The sequence below is a fragment of the Penicillium hispanicum genome, assembly GCF_028827665.1.
Source record: "Penicillium hispanicum strain IBT 35686 chromosome Unknown utg000008l_segment0_segment0, whole genome shotgun sequence".
Lineage (NCBI taxonomy): Eukaryota > Fungi > Ascomycota > Eurotiomycetes > Eurotiales > Aspergillaceae > Penicillium > Penicillium hispanicum.
The window spans coordinates 2,816,266-2,836,566 of NW_026623200.1; the positions used below are offsets into that span (position 1 = coordinate 2,816,266).

The window sequence follows — 20,301 nt, forward strand, 5'->3', positions numbered from 1 at the left end:
CCCCGTAATCCGACAAAGAAATGCTCAAAATCCTGGTCCCTCCTAGAGTACTGCTACAAAAATCAGGGCAATTAAGACTGATCGATTCCAAAACACCCAATGAATAATAACCCCCAAGCATTTCCTTATTGCGTATTTGAGAACCATACAACAACATAACAATATTTGTTTGGAGAGCGAGGGCAAGGTGGGCCAAATGGCCCTTAGGACTGTTGTAGAATCTAGGGCTATGAAGACTCCTTTATAATCCGCTGAAGATAGACAGTGAACATGGATCGTAAGGGTTATAATTGGACGAAGGAAGGATGGAGATCGATGGAGAACACGGTTCAATTCGATGAAACTGCGAATCAGAGATGGATGATAAAACTAAGTGGGGTCTGGCCATCCCAAGCCCATATGACCCTCCTTCACCGCCTTTCCACCTCAGGCCATAATGATGACTAATCTCTGCTTCTATGATTTTTCCTCCACAGTATTATATATATAGGAATAGGTTGAGAGATCTGGAATGGCAGTACTATTTTCGGAATTATACAATATACTGTCATCATTCTTCCAACCTCCAGTGGAATCTTACCTGTGCCTGTGTATTGAAAGTTGCTATCTACAAGCGTGCTTTCAATCATTGCGGCATTAGAATCATCTAGCATATAGTTGAAGGCCTTGAAAGGCATTAGAAAAATGCTAGGATTCGAACACAACCTTCCATAAACCGAAGTAGATACAGTCTGCTCAAAGCTTAGACTTCATATTGACATGCACAGCCTTGGTACTCGAGTAAACGTCCAGGCCAGCCTGTCCCAATTCCCGACCAATACCGCTTTGCTTGACACCACCGAAAGGAATGCGCCAGTCGCTATCCTGGCTGGAGTTAACCCACACCATACCGGCTTCGATCTTCCTCGCAACGCGATGCGCACGGGTCAGGTTGGTCGTGAAGACAGCACTGCCGAGACCATATGTGCTGTCATTGGCCATCCGGATAGCTGCCTGCTCATCACTGAAGCGGACGAGACATACAAACGGCCCAAAGACCTCTTCCTGGTAGATGCGCATCTTGGGAGTGACGTTTGTGAAGACGGTGGGCTCAATAAAGAAACCCTTTCCGTCACCAACACCCTTGAAAGGCTTACCACCACATTCAAGCGTCGCCTTCTCCGACTTACCTACGTCGATGTAGGACAAGATACGGTCGTATTGGGCCTGGGTAACCTGAGGGCCCTGGAAAGTGCTCTCCTCGAACGGATCCCCGATCTTAGAGACTTTCTTGACTTGTGCCTTGAATGCCTCCAGGAACTTGTCGTAGATCTTATCGTGCACCAGGATCCGGGATGTGGCCGTGCAGATCTGACCCTGGTTGTACATAATGCCGATATGTGCCCATTCGACCGCCTGCTCGAGATCGGCATCATCAAAGACAATAAGCGGGCTCTTGCCTCCAGTCTCGAGAGTGATGTTCTTCAAGTTGACCGCGGCCATCTTCATGATCTGCTTCGCAGTCGCCGTACTGCCGGTGAAAGCGATCTTATCGACGTCTAGGTGAGAAGCGAGAGTAGCACCAGCGACCGCACCGTGGCCGTTGACGATGTTCACGACACCCGGAGGAAAGCCCGCCTCCACAATTAGATTGGCGAGGAAAAGAACAGACAACGGAGTCTGCTCGGCGGGCTTCAGCACGACGGTATTACCGCACGCCAACGCGGGACCGAGCTTCCACGCTGCCATGGACAGCGGGAAATTCCAACTAGAACTCAGTGAGCGATTGATCTCCATATCTCCATAGTCCGAATTGACTTACGGAATAATTTGGCCGCAGACGCCGACCGGCTCCCGAATAGTGTACGCGAACTTGTCTGGTGTTGTATCGATGACCTGACCGAAGACCTTATCTGCATACCCAGCATAGTAGCGGATTGTCTCGGCGCTTTCGGTCATGTCGTCGTTCAGTGAAACGAGGTATGGCTTCCCGTTGTCGCAAGTCTCGATCGTCGCCAGGGTCTCCCGGTTCTCCTCGATGAGCTGAGCCAGCCTGTTCATCATCTTGCCGCGCTCGACGCCGGGAAGGTCGCGCCAGCTGGGATCGTTCAGGGCGACGCGAGCAGCCTTGACGGCGGTGTCGACATCCTTGGCCGACGCGGCATAGACAGATGTGATCTCTTGTGCGGTTCTGCAAGTTGGAATCAATGATTAGCACGGCAATTATGGGAGTCGACCGCCCCTCCACTTGTTTAAAGGACTTACGCTGGGTTGATGCTGGCGATCTTGTCGCCATCCGACGACTTCACCCATTGATTGTTGATGAACAGCCCCGTCGGCTGGGTCCAAGTGCGACCATTCGGGGCTGTCAATTGAACCGATAATGAAGACATAATGAGCGACAAGGAATTGAACGACTTCCAGATCTGGAAAGACGGGAGGCACTATGTACAAGCTGAGGGGGCAGCTCTTAAGTCCAAGGGAGGTGCAGCTACATTTGCGACAACCGGCGATAACTGCCTCGGCACGACATGCCAAAAGCAGTAGGCGACTGAGATTCGCCTCTGCGATGCATCTGAAGAGCCAAAATCCACCCGGCCCACCCGGCATCTCCAGATCGTCGAGTCGGGATTCGCGTTGAGCCCCTCGGCACGCCAGTCCGAAAAGAGTAGGTCCACGCAACACCCAACGGGTGCGATATCGCCAACTCGGACAGTGATTAGATCGGGTTGTTCACAGTATCTGCGATAAGGCGGCGATGATCATTAATGGTTGAACGTCGTAAACAAGTACCTTCTGTCCATTTCCGATCTATATAATCGCCAAGTTCAACGCAGGGAAGATGCGACGCATGAGCAGGGAAGATCCTTGCCCCTCACGTGGTTCCCCGCGCAACAAACAGATAAGCTTGAATCGATGACTTGACATTCTGCGGCTGCACGAGAGTTGGTAGTAAGCGCTGAGAACCTCTTAAGATAGTTTTCGGAATTTAGGCTGTCAGTGGTAGGGTCGACTTGCCCGATCGGAGAAGTGTCAGTGTCCTGCCCGTTGTCAGGCCGACCTGTCAGCCTGATTGGCCGAGAATGCCGCACGAAGACAACTTACGCAAAAGATATTATGGCATGGCAAGTCAAAAAACTGCAAAGGAGGTGGGCTTCTCCAGATATTCGCCAAACCGAGCAACGGCAGGACGGCCACACGGTCGGGAAGAGTCGCGAGGCAAGCGCGATAGCGCCAGATGCGTCCCGACTGCCTGATCGGGCAGGTCCATGCGGATTCTATCGATCAGGTAGATTGCGGAAACCGACTATATAAGGCCGCCGGGAGCGAAGGTATTTGGATTTCTACACACTGACCTAGTTCATTGACTCTTGACTCCCACCATGGCGTCTGCCCCTGATACCACATCCATCCCGGGTTATACAATCTTCCGGGAGGGAGACTATGACAGCGTTGCTGCGACGGCGATGCTCCCACAGGGCACTCCCCACCCGCTAGGTACGAACTGAGCGTCTTTGCGTGCTCCGTGCTATACGTCACGACATTACCCAGCTTACTTACTTGACACTAGACCAGCTCTCCATCAAGGAAATCCCAGAGGCTGCCAGGCTTGTCCGGGAATATGCCAGCCCCAAGACCGTCAAGTTCAACTGCATCACCCTCCGCGAGCCCCGCAAGGCTGAGTATGCTGCGTTCCGCCAGGGCAAAGTGCCTGCTCCGGATCGCCGAGCTTTTGCCATTATTATCGAGCGCGAGACACAGCAGGTCGCCGAGGTTGTCGTCAACTTGAGCAAGTCCACGGTAGAGGAGTGGAAGGAGGTGAGGGATGTTATGCCGACCCTCACCCTTGAGGACCTCGATGTGATGGAGCGTATTGCGCGCAAGGACGCGCGCGTCATTCGTGCCTGCAAGGAAATTGGCATCACTGATATGTCACGGGTCTTCCTCGATGCCTGGGCTATCGGGATCGATGAGCGCTGGGGCTTTGAGCGCCGCCTGCAGCAGGGTCTGGCCTACTACCGAACCTCTGAGTTTGACAACCAATACGCTCACCCTCTCGACTTCACTGTGGTTGCGGATACCGAGACCGAAGAGGTGCTCAGCGTGGATGTTCGCTACGTAAATGGGGAACGCACTGCCGTGCCTCTCACCGAGCACAACTATCTCCCCGAATTTATCGGCGACAAGTACAACCACGACCGGCTCAAGCCCATCGACATCACTCAGCCCCAGGGTGTCTCCTTCAAGGTCCGTGGCAACGAGCTGTCATGGGCCAACTACAAGATGCACATCGGCTTCAACTACCGCGAAGGTATTGTCATCTCCGACGTGCGCACTCACGACATGTACGAGGACCGCGACCGTACTCTCTTCAACCGCATCAGTGTTGTCGAGATGGTAGTTCCCTACGGCTGTCCCGAGAAGCCTCACCACAAAAAGCACGCCTTCGACGTCGGCGAGTATGGCACCGGGCTGATGACCAACTCCCTGAAGCTGGGATGCGACTGCAAGGGCGCCATCCACTACATGGACGGCGTCATGTCCACAGCGCAAGGTGAAGCGGCCGTGGTCAAGAACGCCATCTGCATCCACGAAGAGGACAACGGGCTTCTCTACAAGCACACCGACTACCGCGACGGCACGGTCATCTCTGCTCGCGATCGCAAGCTCATCATCTCGCAAATCATCACCGCCGCCAACTACGAGTACGGCTTCTACCACACCTTCACGTTGGACGGCACCTACAAGCTCGAGATCAAGCTCACCGGCATGCTAAACACCTACTGTATGCACCCGACGGAGCAGGCCGCGCCGTATGGCACCGAAGTCGCGCCCCAGATCACCGCGCACAACCACCAGCACCTGTTCTCGCTGCGCATCGACCCCGAAATCGACGGCCCCAACAACTCCGTCGTGCAGAGCGACGCCGTCGCCGCCGACCACCCCGTCGGCTCGCCCGAGAACCCCTACGGCAACGCCTTCCTCAGCAAGAAAACCCCCCTGCGCACCGCCCTCGAAGGCGCCGCCGACTACTGCTACGAGACCAACCGTTCGTGGGACATCGTCAACCCCAACCGCACCAACCCCGTCGCCAAAAAGCCCATCGGCTACAAGATCCTCAACACCTCGTGCCCGCCACTCCTCGCCAAACCAGGCAGCACAGTCTACGACCGCGCCGCCTTCGCCCGCAAGCCGCTCTGGGTGACGCCGTACAAGGACTACGAGCTGTTCCCGGCCGGCGACTACGTGTGCCAGTCAACCGGCGCCGAGAACCACCCGCACAACTCCACGATCCTGGACTGGGCCAAGCGCGACGAGAATATCGACAACACCGATATCGTCTGCTACATCCAGTTCGGGCTCACGCATTTCCCTCGCACCGAGGACTTCCCCATCATGCCGGCCGAGCCGGTCAGCGTGATGCTGCGCGCGTCAAACTTCTTTCAGAAGAATCCGGGCCTGTGGGTGCCGCCGTCGGCCGTTTGTGTTGATACCATGTCTACGAATGCGTTTGCGTCGTCGTGCTGTGCCAAGACGCCTGCGAGTGTGTCGAGGTTGTAAAAACCGCGCTGATGGGTGGGTGTGGTGTTGTGGAAAATAAATATGTGCGTGTGTGATTGGATGAACATATTGTAAATAGCAAGCCATTTCATGATTCATGTGAAGTACATCGATAAGCCAGATATTTCCTTTCCACGCCCTGTCTAGTACATACGACCACAGGGTGTGGAGAACAGGGCTTCCCGTCCGCTCAGCCGTACTCAAGCCACACGCCGGCGAGTTAGTAGTATGGTGGGTGACCACATGCGAATCCTCGCTGTTGTATGTTTTGTTTTGGTTGTTTTGTTTATTCATTGGCAGCTGCCCTGGTTAAAATTCCAGTCTTTCGGTTTTAGCCAGGGTAAGAACCCAGTGGCGGCTCGCCAGGTCTACTAAGAACCTGCAAATTGTTACGGCATCGCTGCGACAGACCGAACAGAGCAGTATCGGGACGGCCGCTCCGATAGCGGTTATGTGATAGATTCATACTATTATCTGGAAAAGGTGTTGTGGCCTGTTTTCCTGATCAATAAATATTTTCTTCTCGCAGTTCTAGAGCCTGACCAGAGACATCTATTGAGCATCCAGTCTACCATCGGCGTAAATCTAAACGGCATTGTAAGGATAAAACACCCGTGGACTTTTTCCAGAACTTGATCAGCACGATAACATCACGAGCTCACCGAGACAAAACGCTGTCTATAGCATCAAGGGATGACTATGCCCCTTCAACCTATGAGGACACCCAGGTCTTCTCAATCCTTGTCAATGCACTTGTAACGCCTCAAGTCTGATGATCCGCTTCAATCTTTCCAAGAATGGCATCCGCATCAGTATCCGCAACTGTCCACGCCTTTTCTAGTGTCTCACGATGCTTGACACTTCGAATACTAAACTTGGCATCAAAATCACGCGGGCTAGAGGTGAATGCATGATCGATATCCCAGAGCTTTACCTCCCGCTCCCCACGAGCAAATTCATACCCCCATAACAATCGGGCAATATTAATGAACAGACTATCTATACCGATGAACTTACCCGGACATACGCGTCGGCCATACCCGAAGGCTGCGCCGTTAGGAAGCTCCGGGCTCTCCACCCACCGCTCGGGAAGGAAGTCGCGGGCATGATTGTAGAGGGTTTCATCGAAGCCAATGGCCCATGCATTTGCGAATACTAGCGTGCCCTTGGGAAAGCGATAACCACCGTACTCATCGTCATGCATGTTGCAGTGTGGAAGACCGAGAGCTATCACTGCTTGCCACCGGCAGCATTCGTTCACAATGGCGTTGGTATAGGGAAGGGACGGCATATCGGAGAAGGAGGGAACACGGCCGGGCCCGACGATTTGATCGAGCTCGGCCTGCGCCTTGGTCAAGCATTCCGGGCGGAGGAGCATAGCTTTCACGAAGACACGCAGGACTGAAGGGATGGTTTCGACAGCGGCTTGCAGAGCGGTTCCAAAGAGCATGGAGATCTCGTCAATCTGCATATCCTTTGCTTCGGGACGGGTGAGGCTGTGTTTGACCCAGTTCCATGACGAGGTGGACTGGGCTTTGAGGAAGTTCTTGGAGTAGAACGAGGTTGCTTCGGAGTAGTATTTCCTGCCGAAGGCCTTCCACGGCGCAAGGAAGTCCGGAAGGTAGTCGAGGACCGGGAAGATTTCGACGAGTGCAAAGTGGAAATCTGCCATCATGACGTCTACTAGCCGACGAGCCAGTTGTTCGGATTCACGGAACTCGGCCTCGTCATCGTGGGTAAGTCGACGGCCGTAACCTAGGGCGTTGGTCAGGCTGGCGCCGTACCGGCGGAAGATCGCTGAGAAGTCGTCCGATGAGAGAAAGTCGACCATCACTTGAAGGCTTTCGACCTCCTCTAGCAGCCGGTACTTGCGTGAGGCATTTTCCGTGGTTACAGATGCGAGAATGCGCCTGTGGGCCTGCCATTGCTTGCCAAAGGGCATCAACGCAATGTGCAGGCCTTTCGTGGCGTACCTCCCCGCGACCACGATGTCAGGGCGGGAGTTGTAGAGTGTGCCCTTCCGCATCATCAGATCCTGGCAGATATCGTGCGAGGCGACGCTGACCATGAGTCGGCTGCCGGATTGGAAACTGACTATGGGCCCGTATTTTTGGTGCCATTCGAGCAGTGTCTCAGGTAGAGGCTTTGAGAGGAGCTGGTGGATGTTTCCTATGATTGGGAGCGGATATGGGCCTGGGGGAAGTGGTAGGCTAGTCTCTTTGCGGAGATATAACCCGCCCAGTAAGAGGCATATGCAAACCGACAGAAGATACGGCCACTGAAGCGGAGAGTAGGCGATGCCTTTTAGAAGACTGGAGACACGACCCGGGAAATCCTCTGGGCCGTCAGATATATCGATACTGGACAGATCCATTCTGGAGGACTGTGGTGGTTGGTTTTTGAATAACGTGCGCGCCTGTATTGACGTCTGCAAGTGCTGTTCATATTTAAACCACTTGTTATCCAAAGCGTCCCACTCTTGACAACTCATCACATCACGGCCTAAGGATAGGGCCGTGCGAGGGAGATACATTTGCAGAAGCGAATGGCTCCACATGGACCAATTGGAGGCGATTATGGCTCCCTTGGGAATCAGCACAACGGTCATCACGAAGGATTTTTCGTATGGCCTCGATTAGCTGCATGTGGCAAAAAAGTGGCTCTGAACTAGGAGATTCGACATTCAGTTTGTACATGTAAACAGAATACATCTTGCTCCTCACCTCGCAGGACTATCCATCTTAGAAAGTACTGTCATAGAGTTTTCACACATCTCACAGCAACGTGGTCCTATGGTATTCGATCTTACGAGTACATTGGTCCATGTATGCTGTTGATCAGACCTGGTATAGATACAACCTCGCGTCGGCTGATATGGGATATCATATGCCTATCTCCGAATCTTGGTGTGGTTGTGCGGGACACCGGGACGAGCCGACCCAGCAGTGGCGTCCCGGGAAGAGATATATGCATTGTCGTGATCTCTGCATTTTTAGCGTAAGGTCTTATCACAGTCGCCGTGACATCTGTTACCGGGCCCCAATAGAAGAGGGAAATGAGATATGCACAGTCATGAGCTCCGCACTTTTAAGTTTACGACTTTCCCGTCACGATGATAACCGAAGTTTTTGCAGTGTTGATCATTGCCAGTCCTATACGATACTAGGCGTGTACTGCGAAATGGAGGAGAACGAGTAGACTGATAGGTAATTGTGTAGTATAATTCCCTTCGGAGTATGGATCTTGCACTGTTAATCGTACTCTGGGCGTCTACCGGCCAGAAATGCCCGATATAAATCCGGGAACCCATCGCCCTCAAAACTTTTACTCTTTTTTTGCTCATAGCTTATCCTATCCTCTCCACCTTCGCCGTCTTCCGAGAAAAAGAACTATGACTCGCTCCCAGGGTATCGTCATGATTGAGAATGGCTCCGACAATTCCACCCCCGAAGCCGCGACTTTGCAAAAGCAACTCTGTGCCGCTCAGGACTTAGATTCAGTGCGGTCAGTTGTGATACGTGAATTACTCTCCCAACCAACGCCCACAAGAATTGGTGTTCGCTTGGCTTTGATGGTAGCTCTGCGGGTTACTGAACTAGTATGCCAGTCTGTCGATCGTCTACTCGAACGACCGGCTAGTGGAACTAGAGGGGCATTCCATGATAGTGGAATGTACCGTCCCTGCCGTCGAGGAAACGGAGATCATCGCGTGCCAGTGGACAATGAACAAGGGCTGCGAGAACTCTTTTCCATGATCGATATCGCCACCAATTATCTACAGAAGCTTGGCGCGTTCGATGATTATGCATCCGTTATTACTCGGCTGGTGCAGGTATCGTCCTTTCACCACGACAGCGACGATCTGATTGTCCATCGGTGCCTCCTCGCTTCGCACGCTTTGGCCGAGGGTTATGTCGGGGCGAAACAGAGTGAGCTCTCCGCGGCCGATTATCCGCATGGAGCCCAGCCTGTCCGCTACCCCAAAGACGATGTGAAACAAGCGGTGTTGCGGACAGTAAGTGGCCCGATCCTCGGACATCACCAGATTTTAACATGCAATTCCGCGATGTGTTTCGATTCGGGAATGAATCCCAAGTTGGCCTTCGTCTCGTACAAAGAGAACTTGTGCTGGCTGGTCGATTGGGCGTTGGCCCACCGTGAAGACGGAGACATCCTGGCCACACTCACCACCATCGTCGGCTCTAACTCTGCCATCCCTTCTACGGCCAATGCTGGGCGCCTCTCACATGAATCGTTACCGACTCAAGGAAAAGATCTTTCTTGGAGAGTTCGCAACGAAGTCGGAAGTGAATTCACGCAGTGGCTGGCCAATATGGACCAAGTGGTCAAAGAATCCACTAATCCATCACTGATTCACACCGGTGTCCTCTGTACCGTGGGAGATTTAGTCCGGAAGGTGCTCGTGGCAAGTGTTGCCTATGGATCGTGGCAGTTCTGGCCCACACCTCGCCCACTGACTTTCCACGACTATACCGAACTTGTATGCGCGTTCATTGGCGCCATGGTACGTGGCTGGGCCATCGATCACGATACAGAAGCCTCGATTAGGGAGCACAATTCGCTTAACTGGGTATGCAAAGACTGCTCGACGGCTCTGACCAGCGAGGTCCTGGGCCCCGCCAATGCTAGAGCCACTCGCGACGATTCTATTATGCGGCTTGCCTGGGGTCCGCAGACCTATTTCTTTGTCGGTCTGCGACATCATGGTTTCGCACGTCGGGTGGATAACCTCCGCGAGAAGAATACCGACCTAGTATATCATAAGCTCGTCCGACGAATCACCCCGTACTGCTCTCCCATCGTCGCCGGTGATAACGTCCCTATTATCGTCACAAAACTGCTCGCCTTATGTGGTATTCAACTCGTTGATTTCCATGACGACCTTGGAGAGAAAGAGTGGGACTGCCAGCCCCGAATGTGTTCCAAGTGCCAATTTGACGGCTATCGAGCACAGTTATTTATGGTTTCCGTAGGCGTGGCACGGTTAGCCGCGATGGTTCTTGATCATGACCAGAGCCAGCCATTAGTCCGCCTAATGGATAACTACGGTTACCGACTGTTCCCGGCGGTCCAGACGAGGTTACTGGTGCTGTGCCCTTGTATTCCAAGGTGGACTTCGGACGTCATGAGTCAGGCGTACGCGGACGCAGGCACATCGTGTGGCCAGAGTGATTGCTCGCTCCCTGCCTCCCAATGCCACAACAATGGACTGTCAATGGCCGACGGATACAACGATAATCCACTAACGGAAGCACTCCTATGTCAAGCTTTTACCGAGGCCGAGTCTTATGCAAATAAAACCGGGCAACACGAATGGCTTGATACTGTGTCAAAGCCCCTTAGAATCTAGTCCATGACTTGCTGTCGAGAACAAAGATCGGGCTTTCCACAGATATGTCCGCTGCTGATGGAGTCGCCCGTGGACATGTCATGTCCTCGGTTTTGGTCTAGGCCCAGACACTTCCTTGGGTAGTAGTTAGATGGCACTTTTTTTCATGTTTGTTTTTTCATATCTCCCAGCTTGGATATTGAATGAATCTTCGGTTTCTGCTCGTCTTTTCGTTTTTCTCTGCTTCCAATGTTTCCTCCCTTGGCCTGGAAGACAATTCTGCTGTTAAATTGTCATTTTACATCAAACTAAATAATTAAGTACGCTTGTAACCCTCTGTATAGCGCCAACGTCTTCCAGTGGATCGATAACCTTCCCCTCTATAAATTCCATCACAATATAGCCCCAACCCCGCTCATCCGAAAAGAAATCATACACACGTGGAATGCGAACTATGCGGCTGTCCACAAGTTCATACGCTATCCTTTGGTTTTCGGCCTCATCTTTCGTCACATCCGGGCCCCATTTGACGACTTTATCGTCAGAGATTCTGATGATTCGATTTCCGTATTGGCTGATAATACTATTAGGTAATGGATTTGCACAACAAGCAATCACAGAGGCTCGATGGAGTTCTTCGGAAAGGGCCATAATGCTGTAATGGGGCTGCATAAGAAATCACAGTTACTTTACAGACTCTTAGTATAAAGACAAGGGAAAGAAGAAGGGAAGAGTTCGGATCTGGGGTCTCAAACCAGTCTGAGATATGACAAGGGAAGAGTGCTCTCGAGAAGGTGAGATAATTTTCAAGGCACAGCGGTGTGAGAGGATGAAGGTCAGGACAAGTTGAGGTCACTCCCAGTGTGGTCTGGGAAGACCGGACTCACAATATTCCACTAGCCCACGACGCTACCTAGACAGCCTCCTGGCCGAGAGAAATGTAGGCTATAGAGCGATGCGCCCTAAGCTTTTATATCCCAATCCGCCGCCACCTAGCCATATGCCTATAACGCGCCCTGTAGGAAACGACGTGTAGTCAGTATTGTTGTATGCCTTTCACCCCTTTTTCATACCAAAGCCTATCAAAACATCTTCTTTTTATACAATCTGGTCTATGGCAACAAAGCTTACTTCAGCTATTCCGGAGCAAATATGTGAGCTACACGCCATTGGATGGGGCTATAAATGCATCCATAATCGATACCGCTCGATCCCCTTGGCTACCATTCGATATACAATCGAAAAGAGCCAGAGCGAGGTGAGGGCGTCTCAAAACCTCGGTCTGCAACGTGAATGAAATCGATAGCGAGCGTATCATGCACGCCATCGAGAGAATCCAAAGTACTGGAAAACGTCGAATTGGGTATCGAATATTGGGCCAGACACCTTCCCCAGGCCACAGCTTAGCCCTAATCATCCTATTTACAGTGCCAGCACCGGGGTTTACTCTCATATATACACAGGAGTGCTTGACTTGACAACGGCCTATCCTCACAACTCTGCTGCATCGCCCCCTTTCTTCTCGTCTGGAGCTACGTCGGGCTCCTGCTCGACAGCGTCGGTTAAAAAGAAGTCCAGCTCACTGGGCCCGCCCTGCGAGTGTTCGTTTTCGGCAAGCTGCTCCAGAAGACGAAGGAACGGGTCCTTTTCGAGGTTTCCACCTTCGCTCCCAGCTGTGTGGGATCCACTCGCCTGGGACTGGGCACCGGGGGTGAGGGCAGTCCCTGCTGACTGACCCGCTCCATGGATGTTGGCATGAGTGGCGTCAAAGGGGAATGTGGCGTATTGTGGGTTGGATGGTGGAGTTGGAGCTATGTTCAGTGATGGATCTGTGAGGAAGGTTGGTGGTGAGAGCCCAAATGCTGATGGGGAGAAGAGGCTTGGCAGAGGGGGGTTGTTGTTGTCGATTTGGACACCCGCCGGGCCTGAGGATAGGTCTGTTGTGCCGTGGACTGGGAAGGTAGAAGGCAGAGAAGGTGACGATTGGTTTTGACTATGAGATGGTTGGTGGAAGTGTAGTCCCGGTGAGAGTGGGGGTGGGTTGAGATGTGGTTTTTCCGTCAGCGACTGTGGTTGGGAGTTTCGACGGGCAGAGTCTGGACCGCGTGTTGACGGCAGAGATGGCGGAGTAGGTTGTGTGCTGGAATAGAACCCCGAAGCCGGGTAAGACGGAGGTGCCACTGATTGCTGATAGTATGGGTCTTGTCGATCACCAAAGGCCAGAGATCTATATCCGAAGTCAATGCAAGCACAATAGTAGAAAGGGGAAATAAAAGCATTTACCTTGAGATGAAATTGTCTTCGGCATCAACTAGCCGGACATGGGCTCCATCCACAGACAAGCCCGGGTATCGATCCAAGAAATCCTCGAGGTGGAAGACGGGTGAAAAGCGCATCGGGCTGCTGGCGAGACTGCGCACCAGCTCCGCGTGGCAGGTATAGATGGTTTGAAGCAGCTCACGCTGATGCTCTACGCCGGCCCAAGCATTGCGTAACCACGCTAGCTGGTGCATCTCACGAGTGAGAAACTCAGCGCTCGATGAAAAAACTTCCCCTTCGTGACCTTTGTAATGCACACCATGTACATGGACGGTGCCTGCCGTGCATACACAGTAGCTGACAAACGCAGGCCATTCGACCAAGGAGGAGCTACGACCAAGTTCGACCAGTTCTGCAATTGCATTAGAATGTGAGAAGCATAGGTTGGTAGCTTCAATCTGCCATGATTGATGTTGACCGGTGCCTCTCAGTTCCACGAGGTCAATTGGCAAAAATGGCCGGTAGATCAGGCAATGCACCAAATGGTAAACCAACTTGCTCAGAAGTAATGTCGTGCTCTCTGGGTGGCCGAACAAGGCCTCGATGGATGCAAAGACGTCTTGCGTCCCAGCGGCCCAGATGTCTAGCTCTTGTCGAATCTTGGACAGATTTGAAAGCGCATGCCAGGGGAAATGTGAGTCCCCTTTGACCCCACCAGCCGCCAAGTAGCGGTTCGTGACACCCAGAATGCGGGTAATGTCAATAAGTAAAGACGCCGCACTAGGAGATTTTCTTCGCGAGTCGGCAGAGTACTGAATATTCGGGCCGACGTGGAAAAGCTCCCCTTCCATGTTAAGGCCAGCAGCATGCGGTGACCACGAAGGAAGACGCAAGACAACCGCATGATCCGAAATAAGGCATGGGCGACGCGAGCCGCATGTAATAAACCGATCCATGAGGTATACCGCCCAGAAGAGTCGGCGTCTCACCTCCCGTTCGGGGGGCGGGAGATTCATTTTGGATGGCATTTCGTGGAGCAGATCGAGGGCCACCACCATCGCCACGCAATTTGCTATGAGGAGTTAGTAAGTCATCGCCAGCCAAGTATGTCTCACATACAGAACGTCATAAAAGCCTTCTTCCCCAGGCCATAGGCGAAAAATGCCTGCGATAAAAGAAGCAAGGTCTGCAACCCTTCTATGGTGGGACTATCCACGTCGACCATGCGGCGCGCTTGCAGAGCTGCATCTAGACCCAAGCGCAATGATTGTTCAGATTGGCCGGTCGTGTGTATATATCTATCATGGATTAGTCGTCTGGCAGTTCACCGAAAATGGCCCCCCGGGGGGGGAGAGGTAGCTGCAAACCTTAACGTTATGGCCGATATCGCCATTGACAGGTGCACTGACAGCTGGTTCAACTGAAAGCGCTGGCGTGCACTTGGCTCATCCAGAACATAGAATGGCTTGCCATGCATTCGCGCAAAGTACGTATCGAGAAGCAGCCCCGACAGGACACCCTCTGGTGAGTGAGATGGCTGGGATGGCTGTGACAAGCCCAGCGATGAGCCGTGACCGACCAGTCGGGGAAATAGCTCTGCGTTTTGAGACAATGGAGTCGAGACGGGCGGTTGCGAGTTTTCAACCGTGTATGGGTTGAATGAGGAAGCGTCGATGGTGTTGCGGCGGCCATTTGGTTGAATCGGTTGAGTCAGAGGGAGACCGTCAGGCTGTTTGTCGGGAGAGGTGGGTGAGATAGGATTCTTTTCATCCTGGAGCCTCTTTTCCAGCCCATCGACGCGTTTCAGAAGCGCTTCGAGAACGTCGGTCTTGGGACCACGTTTTTTGGGGACGGCATCTGTCAGACGGAGTCGATCAGACAATGCGACATGATCGGCGGGCTCTGGGGCTCTGGGGACTGGGGGGTTTGGCACTCGAACGCTCGAGCACTCACCATAGACACAAGGGCACTGGAAGACCTTGCAGGCCTCGCAGCTCGGGCGCAAACGATTACATTTGATCTGGCGGGTTCAGCACGAGTTTGCGATGACGCAAGGACGGTGGACCAACCTTTCTCTTGCGACAGGATTTGCAGTTCATGGCCTCGCGTGGCTCGACCGTCGCACGGCGGGGCGTGAGACGATCGATGCTGACCTGCGGGCGAGACATCGCGCATTGAATTATAGACGAGACATGGGGAGAGGGAGGACGAGGCGAGCGAGAGAAGAGAAGCGCATGGCGCACAACCACGACGTCGAGGATGACTGGGAGGAAGAATGGAACTGCAAAAACGAAGACTGGAGAGACGCAGGGGCCTCGGGTGTGGAGGAAATGCGGAGAAGGTGTGCCGCCGGAGTGGATGCGACGGGTACATCGCCCGCCATACTGAGTTGTATGGGCGTGGATGTAGTCCGCTGCTCCGGACTCCCTATCCCAGCACTTCACCCTTTCCTCTACTCGGCGCATTTGCCCGTTTCCCTCCCGCCACCGTCAGGCTAGTTGCCCGACCAGGACTAGAGTCTCTTCTAGCGCGAGCTGGATTCCCCCCTTCCCCGGCTCTCTCTACTCTCCACATTTCCATCCGAAGCCACTCGATGCAGAATCCCCGCAATCCGCGGTGATGAAAACAAACCATAACCGATGAAAGGCACACCTACGCGCCGGCGGGGTGACTAACTTGCCTCGTCTCTTACTCTGGCCGATCGACGAGAGAAGCCACCCTTCTTGAAACGGGGAACTACACTTCATTCCTTCAGAGTGAAACGCCCGGCAATCCCGGATTGCAGTCCTATAGAAAGAGCGAAAGAATGTATATCTGCATGACAAAATAACCCCGTGCACCGATGAAGATACACCGGCCGTAACGGCACTGACAAGCATTTATCCACGAGGCCGGCAGACACTGACCATGCAGCGTCAGCAGCTCGGGGCCTCGGCACACCACTTGAGATGTATACATCCGAACCACCGCCAGGCGAGCAACCAAAGCATCGAAGTACATGTACACGCCTACTCTGGCCGTCCCAACCCGCCAAGGGCTTTCCTCGACTGTCACTCATTCTGGCGCAGACACCACGCGCCCACTCCTCACAAACTCCGCCATCTCCCTCGCCCGCGCCGTCTGCATCCTCTCCAGCCCTTCCACCACCCCGCTGCGATCGTCCCCCGGCCGCTCCTGGCTAACCTTGAACCGGCCCTCGATCCGGGTGATTTGGATGCGCAGGCCCACGATATTCTTCTTTAGAGTCGCAATGTACTCCGGGGGTGCATCGGTGATTGTCCACGGCGACCGGGACGGCGACTCGTCCTCATCGGAGCGACTATCCCGATACTTCATTATCCCTTCCTCGCCCAGCCGAGCCAGATCAGACAGCTGCTGGTGCAAAAACTCCCCTGTGGTGTCGCTCTTTGAATCGTGGTAGATCGTCGCGCGGCCGTAGACCTGCACCGCAGCGTAATTCCACGTCGGAGCCACCTTGCCCGTGGCCGGTTTGGACGCAGTGTAGAAGTGTGGTGTGATATAGTGATCGACAGGGCTAGTAAAGACAACCAGAATCTCACCGGGGAGAACGTGTCCATATTCACGCCCCACACTTGAGGCTGTATTGATGTCGGATTCTTGTGCTTGCGGACTGACATTCGTAGCAGCTTCGATCATGGCTCTGCTTTGCGGGTTGGCGCGAGCGATATGACCACGCAAAGCTCCAAGAGACGAATTGGAACCGACGCCATTGGCTTCACTGGTGGTGCTGGTGGACTCCGTCTGATCTGTGTCTGCATCCAACACCCACGGGATATGGCTGCACTGAAGCGTGGGGAAATCCTCCGACGGGAGGGAGGTGGTCACGACGCCGAGAGGGTGAGCGCGGATGAAGGCATGCAGAGTTGGGAGATGTCTGACAGCATGATCGGGCCGAAGGTGCATGTTCGATTGGTTCTCTGCGAGCACTGAAAGTGATCATGACAGAGTAGCCGGGGAGAGTGAGTCGGGTGCAATCCTAAAGTGGATCCATATAAGCAGCGAATTGATAGAAAGGATTTAATGGGCCATCGGCTCGGGGTAATGACGGCACTCCTGACCTGTACCAGTGGTACGATTCTATAGGCATATACCCCATCATTCCGCCCGTACTAGGCATTCTTGGTCGTCATAGCGGTAACTTTGGCTGTAAGCCCGGGCGACGTTCGTGGCCAGATCATGAAGATCAACAAGGAGCTACAGGATGGAGTCTCATGAAATATCAATCTTGGAAAGCCACGGCTCTATAAGAATTGTGGTATATGCTCACTGCCCAAAAATACTAGCACATCAATACCCAGACTTCAAACTAGTCAGATGTCAACAAGACTCTATCGCACCGCCCGATTCACGTAAAAAGCGAACGATGAAAGAGTATACCCCCGCCAGTCCATGCTAAACTAACGGCCGCCCAGATGCCATCCGCACAAAGTCAAAGGGCACATTCTGCCCAACCAGCAGACGCAATGTCTCGACCGTCGTCCAGGCACTGACATCCTCCGAGCCATACGCCCTCCACCCAGCGCTCGTCGCCACGCCCAGCGGGTCTCCCTTGCGCGGTCCCGTGGTGAGATCAAGGTACACTTTCCCGCGCGTCGAAGGCGGCGACGAACGGCCGTTCGTGCGGTAGTGGCGTAGAAGCGGCTGGACGAGCAGGGACTTCTCGGGCGGCAGCGCCGAGACAATCACGAAAGGCTGTTCGACCAGTTTGACAGATTGGATGGAGGTGAAGGGCTCCAGGCCCGCTGCGAGGGGACCAGTAGCCTTGAACCCGACGGTATAGATCGCGCCAACATCCAGGCTGCGCAGTGCGAAGATGGCGGCGGACGCGTCGGGCTCGGATGCGGCCAGGATGATAACGGCGCGGCCGCGGTAGGCGGAGGGCACGTATTCCCGGGTCAGGGTTGCTCGGATGCCTTTCCAGGCGGTGTTTTCACCGATGAACCGGGTGCTGCCGGTCGCGGTGGTGCTGTCTGCAGGCGCGGTTATGGCGATTGTGTCAACGAGGCCGATGGCCCGCGCGGCATCGCTGACGGTGGGGATGTATGTGGTCGAACTGGGGATAGGTGGGTTGACTGAAGCACCGCCGAACTGGGGCTGCGTGATTACAGATTCCATAGACCCTTTGGGCCCACGATCGATGGAGGTGAATGTGTGTTGCAGGCCAAGTTCATTGAGGCATTTTTCCATGAACATGGAATGAGGTGTTGAGCGGAACGAGCCGATCGCGTAGAGGTCCCGCTTGGGCATCTGGCCCATGATATGCAGAGCCTCGTTGATTTCGGCCGCAGTCAGCTGGCCTGGTGCTGCTATCATGGGAAGAAGAGGATGGGTGATAGGGGAGAAGACGGTGTTGAGTGCACGCGAAAGCTGGCCCATCTGGCCCATGTTGACGGCAGACAACAATGGCCCGGGCCCTCGGCTTTTGATCGTCGACCGAAAGTACTCGAGCTCATAGTTCTCTTCGATGGTATGCACCATGGCGATCATCTTCACGATATCTGCGTACTTGGCGCTCTCGGTGAAGATGCGCTGGGCTTCGGGGGAGGTCCACTTCCACGTCCCTGAGAAGTCGTGGAAAGCCGACATGATGATACTATGCCCCTTGACCTTGGCCAATCCCTTCCTAATATCCTCTGGAAGCCACAGTTCCACATCCACATACTCAACGCCCCACTGAATAGCTCGTCGCAGGTACTTGTAGAACAGCGTGGGGTCATCCATGGGGAACTTGCCGTTTTCCCTCGTACATCGCGTAGTAAAGATAATCGGCAACTCTGTGTGCTGACGGAGAAGCATCAATTGCTGGCCCACGTACTTCAGACTGGGTACCTGGCCAGCCGGCGCCCCATCCGGCGCAGGCTCAACCAGCAAATCCACACGAATCTCCACAGCATCCGAGCCCACCGACAAGATATCCAAATTCGGCAGCGCGGCGTGCACATCAGGGAACGTAGTCGAGATGAAATTCGTCCGGGTCTTCGTGCGCAGGTCCTCGTGCGGCCTCGTCTGGCCCAGAATCAGCGACAGAAACCGGGTCAAATCGCGCCGCAGGAACGGGCTGCGCGAGTACAGGAACTCATAGTCGCAGCACTCGGTCAGGGAATCCTCGGGCGCGGATCCATCTTCTACGCTGTGCGTGTTGATCAACACCAAGGCTGACCTGTCACACCCTTCTAAGCTCCGTGCTAGATCATGTACCCGCACACCGGCCACGACCACGTCATTGGCTTTTGCTAACGTGGCGAGAGATGTCTCCGTCGTCCAGGGTTTACCGAGGATCTCCGCAACCAGATGCACGATATGCTCTTGATTCAGACCGAACACGATCACCACGGTCCCGGCTGGGTTGTCGTTGGGCAACGCGGGGTGAGGAGCCGCATTAATTTGAGGCGAAGTAGTCAGCGCAGAGGTAGAGAGGATTGAGGCAAGGTCGAGGGCAGAAGAGGCATTGTTGGTCGGATTTGAGGACGGTGCCGGCTCTGAGATAGCCGGCGCAGAGACAGCGGGAGTCTCGTCAAGCAGCGGCGTTGCCATGGACAGAAGGGCAGTTGGGATCATCGCATAGCAAACCTAGGGGTTCTCATACTTGGTCCCGGTGGGCCAGCGAGCGTCTCGCCCAGAAGACAGTCCGCTAGGGTCACGCGAGGTCGCGGGGTTGTGGAGGATGAAGTCGATCTCTTGTTCCGAGCCGCGCACGAGAAAGGAGAAGGACCAACTCAGCGTAGCCAGAACAGGAGGATTGATGCGAGGAGAAAGGGGCAGAGGGAGTACGAGCAAAAGCAACGGAGCGCCAGCGAGACGAAGAGCAGTCTGCGTCACATTCACCGAACGGGTTTTGTCCGAGCTAGGAGAGGTCAGAGCAAAGCGCGGGATTGGAGCCGGAGCAGGAGGTCAATTCCATCCGCACTGTAGAGGGAGTTTAATACGGGTGGGAGCCAGGCAGCAGAAAGACCAGCTGTAGCGGGCGACATTGGAGAGAGTAAATCCTCGTTGCGATGCGCACCGCGAGGATCCATCCGGGGGGCGCGGGGGAGGACGGGGATGCATTTCTCCGCCAATCAGCGCCGGCAGGGAGTATGATGGTAGTGCCCGCAGTCGGGCTCGGATCGGAGAATAGGTGAGGGAAGCCT

The 20,301-nt window shown here is 54.1% G+C and overlaps 7 protein-coding genes across 7 annotated transcripts; 2 read left to right on the forward strand and 5 right to left on the reverse strand.

Moving 5' to 3' along the window:
• Positions 1-735: 735 nt before the first annotated feature.
• N7459_009864 (uncharacterized protein) lies at positions 736-2,372 on the reverse strand (the record flags this gene model as incomplete). Its single annotated transcript, XM_056949032.1, has 3 exons — positions 736-1,747; positions 1,802-2,170; positions 2,245-2,372. 3 exons carry the CDS (start codon positions 2,370-2,372, stop codon positions 736-738), a joined length of 1,509 nt encoding a protein of 502 aa, XP_056796257.1.
• Positions 2,373-3,362: 990 nt separating this feature from the next.
• Positions 3,363-5,541, forward strand: N7459_009865 (peroxisomal copper amine oxidase; the record flags this gene model as incomplete). The annotated part of the gene is made up of 2 exons (XM_056949033.1): positions 3,363-3,477; positions 3,551-5,541. The coding sequence occupies 2 exons, from the start codon at positions 3,363-3,365 to the stop codon at positions 5,539-5,541; spliced, it is 2,106 nt and encodes a 701-aa protein (XP_056796258.1).
• A 763-nt stretch (positions 5,542-6,304) lies between these two features.
• Positions 6,305-7,915, reverse strand: N7459_009866 (cytochrome P450; the record flags this gene model as incomplete). The annotated part of the gene is made up of 1 exon (XM_056949034.1): positions 6,305-7,915. One exon carries the CDS (start codon positions 7,913-7,915, stop codon positions 6,305-6,307), a length of 1,611 nt encoding a protein of 536 aa, XP_056796259.1.
• Positions 7,916-8,932: 1,017 nt separating this feature from the next.
• N7459_009867 (uncharacterized protein) lies at positions 8,933-10,912 on the forward strand (the record flags this gene model as incomplete). The annotated part of the gene is made up of 1 exon (XM_056949035.1): positions 8,933-10,912. The coding sequence occupies one exon, from the start codon at positions 8,933-8,935 to the stop codon at positions 10,910-10,912; it is 1,980 nt and encodes a 659-aa protein (XP_056796260.1).
• Positions 10,913-12,382: 1,470 nt separating this feature from the next.
• N7459_009868 (transcription factor domain-containing protein) lies at positions 12,383-15,615 on the reverse strand (the record flags this gene model as incomplete). Its single annotated transcript, XM_056949036.1, has 5 exons — positions 12,383-13,118; positions 13,175-14,222; positions 14,270-14,448; positions 14,518-15,170; positions 15,220-15,615. 5 exons carry the CDS (start codon positions 15,613-15,615, stop codon positions 12,383-12,385), a joined length of 3,012 nt encoding a protein of 1,003 aa, XP_056796261.1.
• A 589-nt stretch (positions 15,616-16,204) lies between these two features.
• N7459_009869 (FMN-binding negative transcriptional regulator) lies at positions 16,205-17,074 on the reverse strand (the record flags this gene model as incomplete). Its single annotated transcript, XM_056949037.1, has 1 exon — positions 16,205-17,074. One exon carries the CDS (start codon positions 17,072-17,074, stop codon positions 16,205-16,207), a length of 870 nt encoding a protein of 289 aa, XP_056796262.1.
• Positions 17,075-17,563: 489 nt separating this feature from the next.
• N7459_009870 (type I 3-dehydroquinate dehydratase) lies at positions 17,564-19,729 on the reverse strand (the record flags this gene model as incomplete). The annotated part of the gene is made up of 1 exon (XM_056949038.1): positions 17,564-19,729. One exon carries the CDS (start codon positions 19,727-19,729, stop codon positions 17,564-17,566), a length of 2,166 nt encoding a protein of 721 aa, XP_056796263.1.
• Positions 19,730-20,301: the final 572 nt, after the last annotated feature.